Consider the following 9,128-nt stretch of genomic DNA (forward strand, 5'->3'; position numbering starts at 1 on the left):
ATGGAACAGCAATGGAGCTGGTTCAGTGCCTGGAGCACAAGTGTGATGAGGAAGGGCTGAGGGACCTGGGGGGTTTAGTGTGGAGAAGAGGAGGCTCAGGGGGACCTTATCACTCTCTACAACTGCCTGACAGGAGGATGGAGCCAGGAGGGGGCTGGTCTCTGCTCCCAAGCAACAAGTGACAGGACAAGAGGAAATGGCCTCAAGCTGCACCAGGGCAGGTTTAGATGGAGCTGAGGAACAATTCCTTCCCCAAAAAGGTCATCAGGCATTGGGACAGGGGTAGAAGCACCATCCCTTGAAGTGTTCAAAATCTATAGGTAATCCCTTAGTGACATGGTTTAGGGCTAGAGATTCTATAAAAGCTCTCTTAACTGCCTTTGTTATACTTACCCACCCCTTGTTTGCTAAATAGACATAACAAAGTAAAATACAAGGAAACTTTATTTTTCAGTTTTACCAAGGTTTTGCTCTGTTTTTCTTTTTTTTTTTTTTTGTTTGTTTTTGTCTTCAAGCTGCTTAGTAGTGGACAAGTCCGGTCAGTTTTTGTATTAAAAAGGATCTTGATGGAGGTAGCTTTGTCTCTGTCCTGGCTTTTGCTTGGTCTTGCCTGCGCACTCATCTCAGTAAACAAACTCAAAATAAAATTAAAACCAAAAACTGGAATTCCAGGCGGAGGCAGCGAGCAATGCAGCCAGGTTCTCCGTGTAACAGACATGGCGCTGCGGCCTCCAGTCACTATGTACAGAGTCCAACATACATATATTCCCCCCCTCTCTCCCAAGCACACTCCTTGCTCCAACGGGCTGGCTGCAGAGGAAGGAGTTTCTTCACCTCCCCGAGTCCTGCACAGCAGCTTCCATGGAGGGAAACAGCACCCAGTCAGGAATGTCAGGCAGAGGGGTAGAGTGTGAAGGGGTGGGGGCTCACTTCAGCTTGGCTGAAAGGTCAACAGCACTGGGCCAGGGACTCACTGCTGCTGGGCCACCTGCAGGGGCAGAGAAGATGAGCGGTCAAGAGACCCTGGCTTTCCCCCCAGAGCCCCCACCTTCCCCTGGTAGCTCTAGGGGGTACATACTTGTTGGGGAGGTGGCGGTGGAGGGGGCTCACTGCTGCGGTTGGCCAGTCGGCTGAGGATGTTGCGCTCAGACATCTGAAGGCGCACTGCCACAGGTGGGATGCGGGCAATGGTGGCAGGCAAGCGAGTCACATCTGCCTTCATGTCACTCAAAAGCTCCTCCAACTGCTTCAGAACTGGAAGAGAAAGGAGCATCTGTTGAGAAGGGAAAGGGACACCCCCACAGGGCAAAAGACCAGAGGGGGAAGCTGTGTCCCACTCTCATTTAACACACTGTGTTACCTTTGTGCAGCACAGCATTGGCTGGTTTATTCCCAGCCATTGACTCCTTGGATAGGTGCTGGTGGCTCTCAGCCAGGCACTCCACCTCTGCGAAACGGGTGTTCAGAGCCATAGATGGGTGAGATGGGTCTTCTGACATGTTCAGATAGGCAGCTCGCCGCAACTGCTCCTCGATCACCAGCGCTTGCTCCAGGAGCTGCGAGATGAGGCAGCAATGCCAAGTCATGTTTCAGCAGGTGCCTGAAAAGCTGCCTGCTTGCACCCCCGGTCTCTCCCAGTCCAGTTCTCCACTATCTCATGAGGTGAGATTCTGCAGCTGAACCTCCTTTCACCAGCTTCTGCTAATACTGAGCAAAGCCTGAAGACTCCAAAACTATTAAAGGGCTCCATGTGTACCTCCAAGGCCAGGTACACAAGAAAACCAGGCCACATCTGGTTTGATCAAAGACTACCACAAATTCTCTAGGAGTTCTGCTTAGGCTTTGGTTGTAGCACACCAAAGAGAAGCTGTGATGGAAATGGCCACTTCAACCTTAAGCCTCCTGCATACCAGTTGTTCAATAAACATTTGGAGAGACAGCACTGAACCAAGCTCCCCAATACCATTTCTAGAGTAAAGAAAGCTCCCACCATAGAGCTTCCTGATCATGCATCATCCTGAGAGATGCTACTAATACCACACGCCCCCCTAAGATGAAAGCCTTTGCTTTCTTAGTGGAAACACAGAACAGCATGTTTAGAGGTCCAGCTGGCTGAAAGGCACTTATTACACTGAAGATAAAGCCTTACCTTGAATCTCCTTGCCAAGAATTTATTCTTTATTTCCAGGAAGTTACCCCTGTTCATCTCACCCTTGAAGGGTTCATTGAGGATGGCGTAACGAGGATCATTCTGAATATCCTGCCAACGGGCATAGCCATGACTGAGATGGGATGAGCTCAGGCAAACAAAGGCAGTGAGAGAACAAGGGAATACACATCCGAGGCAAATACAGTTCTCAAGAGGGGGCGGGGAAAGCGGGTGCAGAGAGGGGAGGAACAGGAGCCAAGGAAAAGGAATGAGAACTATGTCCTGCTATGTGTTAACTATGCTGACAGGAAACTCCTCCTCCCACAATCACTTTCACTCTTGTGAAAGAAGATAAAGCACTCTCTCAATTAACCTACTCCAGTCAGACCCAGGATGGTCACCTTCACTGCGACAGTTTATGTACAAGGGGAGAGAACTGGTCCACTAGGGTAAGGATACTTGATAATTCCAGCAAGGAGCCAGTAGTCATGACGCCGATGCCAGATCTCGTAGGTCTTCTTTGTGACAGTTGCAGCCCGCTCTTCATTCTGCCACAGGGAGTGTAGTTCTGGAAAGGCAAGAGACAACAGAACACTTGAAAGTTATTCCACGAACACAATCAGGGACATATAAACAACTTCATGCATATAAGGATTCCTCATACCAGTGAAGCCACCATCCGCTATGTTGAACATGAAGCGCTGCTTTACTGCCTTCTTGTGCCTTTCATCTACTGACTCTTTCGGCATCTCTCCATTCTGCAGCATCACCACATCTCTCTTATCATCATCCTTTTTCTCATCTGTACACACAGGAAGTTATTAGAACCAACATAGCAGATACCACAGCAAGTTGGTCCCAAAAAGAATCCTTGCAGGACAGGGGTTAAAGGAAGAGAATGGAATTAATCATGACTCACCTTTCTCATCCAGAGTAATTACAGGAGGGTCAGAGGGATTCTCAGTAGGTGCTCTGTCTTCCACTTTCTCCACATCAGCTGCAGGAGAGAAGGAGAACAAGAAATGTAGGGGAACATGGGAAGTCCAAGGTTTTGTTCTTCAGCCTGTGGTAACTAACACTGGTCCCTAACTCCCTGATCAAAGTCCTGAATCACCCCACAAATTAACTACATTTACACCTGTTTCTTTAAGATGAAGTGCTGAAGCAAAGAAGATGCAGGTTTAGGGAAGTAGTATTTCAGGGGGAGAGGGGTTTATTGATGTTCAAGGTATTAAATAACCTCCCTAGAGATACCTTTGCTTTCTACTTCCATTGGCTCATCTGGTCTTTCCTTCACCTCCGGTTCCTCTACTTTTTTTTCATCTGCTTCTGTGGGGTTCACTGGGGATTTTGCTTCCTGTGGTGGCGTCTCCACAGGCTGGGCACACTGCTGAGGACAGAATCAACAAGAAGCAAGGTAAAGTAGTGCACTGAAACAGAAAACAGTACAGCAGGTTGGAAAACAAAGATGCACAAAGGTGCCAGGCCATTTCTAAGGACAGAGAATTATCTTTAAACATCGTTCCAAGAACTTGCCTCTGCCTCAGTAGCAGAACCACCACAGAAGAGGTGGCAGAAGCAGAGACATTTGCAATTGCGTGAGGCAAAGCAGCAAGCCAACGCTCACCTCCATAGGGACCTCTGGTTCAGTAGCAGCAGCACTGAGCTCTTTCTCTGGTTCAGATGATTCTCCTTGCTCTTTCACACTGGCTCCTTCTTCTACTTTTACTCCTTCTTCTGTGTATTCCCCAGCCAAGAGCAACACAGCAGACAAAAGAAAAGCATCAGTAAGTTCTTCCCCTCACTGCTACCAAGCAGACATCTCCTTTGCTTCCAGAGATTAGGCTCATCAAAATGGGACCATTATCACCCAAGATGAAACCCCACCACCACCCCCTTTCCTGGCCACTAAAATAACTGGGCTTCTCACTGATGTCAGCTCATCCAAGGAAAGCCAATGTCCTCTCTTGCCTTTAAGGGCTTGCACATATCTTTGGCAGCCCTCCTAACACGAGAGTAAGTTGATCTGTGTCCACCCCCAGGCCCCACCACCACAGCTCCGGTGAGGGGAACAGCCGGGATGAGGTCAGGACACAGGACTGCACAAGAGGAGAGCTCTCACCAGGTGGAGGGATGGGGGCCGGTGTATTTGGCTGTGTATCCCCTGGTGTTGAAGGAGTTGGAGTTTTGGGAGAGGGTGAGCTTGGCTGTGAAAGTTTCTTGTTCTCCTCTATCTCTGCCAGTTCTGGCATACTCCAGCGGCCATTCACATGCTCAAATTCCTGCACCTGCATGAGAGGGTGAGAAAGACCTATCATTGGAAGATACACACATTGGAAGAGTCACACAAAGCTCATCCTCAAACCAGAAGAGATGAACCACTTGGCACACAACAGAAATAGGTGTGAAAGGAGGCATAACTCACTAGCTCAGGACCCCAGTGACTACAAGTTGTATGGAGAGCCAACACTGCATTGCTCTGCTCAACACCTACCTTTTTGCGTATAAGTGACATGACCCCAATGCGAGTAAGGACATGCTGTCGAGAAAGACCTTCCCGTGGGACTCCATCTGCAAAGGTCTCTGCACCATCAGCTCCAGGTTCACATAAATGGCGCATGAACAGTGAGACATAGGCCCTGGAACAGTTAGAAGACAAGCAATTAGGCTACAAACCAGGTTAGCTGGAGACAGGCATTATCAGACCCCTTCCAACACATGAAAGTCACATGAGAAATCCTAACTCATTGTAACACCAATTCTGGGGTTCCAGGCTCCTTCAAGGGAGAATTTCTTGACAGAATTGCTACATACATAAAGGGTACACACAGCCAACTCAGGATCTTGAGTCAGAAACAACCATAAGCCAAAAAAGGACTCTGGGAGGGTAGTTACTGCATGCTTGCCATACTACTCCATGCTGCTCCTCTAAAAGCACTTGCTTTTGGTGACTGATGAGTCAAGCCCAAAGACAAGAACTAGGAACAATCCCTTAATGTCTCTTAGCTTGTATTTCATTCCCTTGCAAAGAATCAACTAACACATTAGGGAAAGGCCAGAAAAGGCCCAATTCTCATTCCTCCCTAAAGGGATAAGATGCTGCCAGTCTTCCATCCCTTCTTAACACAGACTCACTTGAACTCTTTCTCTGACTTGCCACGGAGGTCCCGAACAAGCCACTGAGTGGTGAAGGCATCCTGAGGTGGCATTCCATAGCGCATGATAGCATTGAGGAAGGCTTTCCGCTGGCGGGCATTGAAACCCAAGACCTAGAAAGGAGAAGACAGATATGGCAAGAGCCATAGAGAAGCAGCTAGGATGCAAACGCCTACCCTGGCACTACTTACCTCAATGTTCCCTCCCACACGGGCAAGTAAGGGAGGCAGAGGCTTGTCCTTATCATTTCTCAGGCCTTTGCGGCTAGGCCGACGAGCTGCTGGAGAAAGAAATGCAGCTAAGGAGGAGAGACAATGCACAGCATATTGTTGTGTGAATATTTCCCTTGCAGAGCAGCACTACGAAGTGTCTAAATCACCCAAATCAAGTCCCAGCTGTTCCCATACTCAGAGAAAGCAACCCAGGAACTCTGGCTTCACCCAGAGCTTACCTTCAGACCTCTCATCAAAGTCCTCATCTCCTTCTTCAGAAGCAACTGAATAGTCTGACTGATTATCTGACTGGTCATCCTGCCAGTCTGAAAGAAAAACAGCACGTGAGCCTGAGACGCTACTCCGTTACTTCCCAGCAACGCATACTTATACCCATTTCTCCCTCAGGCTCCTGTGGATTTGTACCTCTATCCTCCTGTGAGCCATCATTGTAGTTAACTTGCTTGCGAATACGTTTCCCCTTCCCCAGATTCCTGGCTAGATCCTCCTGTTGCTGTTCATAATGGTGACGCAGCAGTTTCTCCCAGTAATCAGGATCCACTGACTCCTCCTGCTTAATGATCTCCCGTTCAACCTCCTCTTCCTCCTGCCAGAGAGGTAACAAATTTAGAGCCCTATGTTCCAAATCCCAGCCTGTCCAAGCAGATATGTGCCTGCTTGCCCTTAAAAGCATCAGAGCTTAATTTGCTTAATTGAGCCTAAAACATTCAGCAGAAGATATTAGCTGACATCCACCTCATACTCACCCCCATCTCCTCTTCACGAACCACATACTGGGCCACCTTGAAGGAGCTGAGATATTCATTCATGCCCTGAAGTTCTGTATCTTCTGTTTCATCCTGGTTCCGATCCAACAGACGCTCAATTGCTTTGTCATCATAGTGGATGACACTGCTGTCCTCGCCTTCTTTGTTATCCCCTGAGGGAAGAGCATAGGCACAGTTGCTGTGTGGATCTCCAAGGACTAGGAAAGGGAATGCCACCCTAGACCTCTCTGTAGAGCCATAATCAGCACTGTGCCTACAGTCACTTGCTAAATAAGGAGCCAGACCTCCCCACCTCTTTCAGTTCTACTCCCAGGCACTCACCCCCCTCAGTAGCCTCATCCTTGAAGAGCTCTTCAGTGCCAAATTTGAGAATGTCATCAAGTTCCTGTTTGGACATGGAGCCTGTCTTGGAGCCCAACCCTGGTCTCACTACCAGATGAGTTAGCATCATTTTCTTCTTGGCCACCTGAGTGATACGCTCCTCCACTGAGGCCCTTGTCACAAAGCGGTATATCATCACTTTCTTGTTCTGTCCAATTCTGTGTGCACGACTGAAAGCCTAGAAAAGAGATGTGCTCAGAACAGTCTAGAGCTACGCAAGTAGTAGTCTGATACACCCCACCTACCTCCAACAACTTTCCCAGTTGCCTTCATGCTGGCTCTTAACATTAGTGAAGGCTGGGCCCTGGAAGAACCCTCCACTATTTCACTTCCCATTTCTACCCATCCTCACTGCTCTAATTTTACATATTTCTAGAGGGGAAATCTTGCACTCCTTCACTCCTCCTGATGATTTTGTTTCCCCTCTTCCTCAGGATTACTCCATAGTGAGTGGTCTCATTCAGACTCACCTGAATATCATTGTGGGGGTTCCAGTCTGAATCATAAATAATCACAGTATCTGCTGTGGCCAAGTTAATACCAAGACCCCCAGCTCGAGTTGAAAGCAGAAAGCAGAACTGCTGAGCACCAGGAGCTTAAAAAAAAAAAAAAAAAAAAAAAAAGAGAGAGAGAGAGAGAGAGAGAGAGAGAGAACAAAAGTAGTCAAGTGTGAGTGCATTATTTGTATCTTACACACATCACCTGAGGGGGAATCGCTACTCATGTAAGATTCCAGGACAGCAATGGAAGACTTGGGCCACAACAATCCTTTGCTGACTGCTAAGCACATACAAGGCAACAGTTCTCATTCTGCAAAGAAAGGAAGAGACTCAATACCATTGAAGCGATCAATAGCCTCCTGACGCATGTTCCCTGTGATTCCTCCATCAATCCGCTCGTATTTGTACCCTTCATGTTCCAAGAAGTCTTCTAGAAGGTCCAACATTTTAGTCATCTGCATTTCAAAAACACCACCACGAAAGAGTGAGGGACAAAAGGATACCAGATCATCAGGCTCCTTTCTCAGACAAAGATATCCCAGCCTTCAGGTTTTTCCCGTTTACCTGAGAGAATATGAGCACTCTGTGACCTCCCTCCTTAAGGTTCTTTAACATCTTCTGGAGCAGCAACAGCTTTCCAGAGGCTCGAATAAGAGCGCTACCATCATACATGCCATTTGGCATTTTTGGAGCTTCCTGAGAAAAAGAGAAAAGAAAGGTAGTAAGGGGTGAGAGAAGAAAACTGCTTGAAGGGATATAGCCTGCTCTTAGTCCGTAGATGTGTTCATCAGATGCTGACTCGCATTGTTATTTAGCTTGGCACAACCACAATGCGTAGCACTGCTTACACAAAACATTAGTGCTACCCTGTGCCTCTTCTCTTTCAAATTGACTCCTAGATGCCCCGGTCTGTCTTACTGACTTAGTCCCTACTCTTACTGTCTTCATCATCTTGCATGAGTCACAAGATAGCTTCTACTTGTCATACAAAGATACTGAAAAAAAGAAAGGTCTTCCTGTATGCTGGGTCTACATAAAGACAGGATGGGGAAAAACCATAGAAGAATAAAGAGGGAAAGGGGAACCTCTCTATGCTTCACTAGGGAGCTAACTGGCTCCCTGATAATAGCCAGCAGGGAATTTGCTTATACAGAGTGACTGGACATACCATAGCAGCCACAGGAAAGAGGTAGGGGTGGTTGCAGCACTTCTTCAGATCCATAACAACATTGAGCAAAGAGACTTGGTTACCACCACCGCGTGCATTCAGTGCCTCAAAGTTTCTTGTCAAAATGTATTTATAATACTTCCTGAAAAGAAAAATACAATTCAGACAACCTTCATGAGAATGACTAACATTCTCTTGCTAAACTCTGCACAGTTCCTGGCGGTACCTGCCAGCTACCTAGGCTCTGCCAGTGGCATTCACTGTCTCTTTATTCCTTACATCAAAGCACAGGATTAGTACTCCCTCTACTACAGTGGCGGCAGGAAATCTTTCTCCTATCCACTGTGCAGAAAGCCCTATGGCAAGGATGAAGCTATTTCAACATCCTCTTTGAAACAGAAGTGCAGAGCAACAACAGTAGGTACTCTCTTCATCCCCATACTCACTTCTGCATGGGGCTCAATTCCACTCTGACAATGAGTTCAGTCTTAGATGGCATATTCTTGAAAACATCAGCTTTGAGACGCCTCAGCATGTGTGGGCCCAGCATGTCATGCAGCTTCTTGATCTGATCTTCCTTGGCAATATCTGCAAACTCTTCTAGGAAGCCCTCCAAGTTACTGCAGAGAAACAGACATTCAGCAAAAGCCACAAAGGAAGAAGGAGGGGGAAGAGGGGAAGAAACCCACAAGGAAGAGGATAGGAGTGACAAAACAGGCAGGCTGACTTGCACTGCAAGACATACTGGAATCTCTCTTGCGTGAGGAAGGTCAG

General features: G+C 47.5%; 1 protein-coding gene across 1 annotated transcript in view; it reads right to left on the reverse strand.

Moving 5' to 3' along the window:
• Positions 1 to 426: 426 nt before the first annotated feature.
• The window catches only part of LOC104413074 (chromodomain-helicase-DNA-binding protein 4-like), a 21,164-nt gene continuing 12,462 nt past the window's right edge, over positions 427 to 9,128 (reverse strand). The window contains 23 exon segments of the mRNA XM_010023980.1: positions 427 to 988; positions 1,079 to 1,254; positions 1,361 to 1,556; positions 2,150 to 2,282; positions 2,609 to 2,717; positions 2,814 to 2,951; positions 3,069 to 3,146; positions 3,404 to 3,539; positions 3,777 to 3,886; positions 4,272 to 4,437; positions 4,644 to 4,788; positions 5,285 to 5,418; positions 5,497 to 5,585; positions 5,757 to 5,843; positions 5,944 to 6,124; positions 6,285 to 6,457; positions 6,627 to 6,864; positions 7,157 to 7,281; positions 7,524 to 7,641; positions 7,751 to 7,882; positions 8,355 to 8,496; positions 8,801 to 8,974; positions 9,100 to 9,128. The exon segment at positions 9,100 to 9,128 is cut by the window's right edge and continues 18 nt beyond it. Coding sequence (XP_010022282.1) covers positions 971 to 988; positions 1,079 to 1,254; positions 1,361 to 1,556; positions 2,150 to 2,282; positions 2,609 to 2,717; positions 2,814 to 2,951; positions 3,069 to 3,146; positions 3,404 to 3,539; positions 3,777 to 3,886; positions 4,272 to 4,437; positions 4,644 to 4,788; positions 5,285 to 5,418; positions 5,497 to 5,585; positions 5,757 to 5,843; positions 5,944 to 6,124; positions 6,285 to 6,457; positions 6,627 to 6,864; positions 7,157 to 7,281; positions 7,524 to 7,641; positions 7,751 to 7,882; positions 8,355 to 8,496; positions 8,801 to 8,974; positions 9,100 to 9,128 — 3,027 coding nt within the window. The 3' untranslated portion in view covers positions 427 to 970.

Source organism: Nestor notabilis, unplaced genomic scaffold (genome assembly GCF_000696875.1).
Source record: "Nestor notabilis isolate BGI_N333 unplaced genomic scaffold, ASM69687v1 scaffold10061, whole genome shotgun sequence".
Lineage (NCBI taxonomy): Eukaryota > Metazoa > Chordata > Aves > Psittaciformes > Psittacidae > Nestor > Nestor notabilis.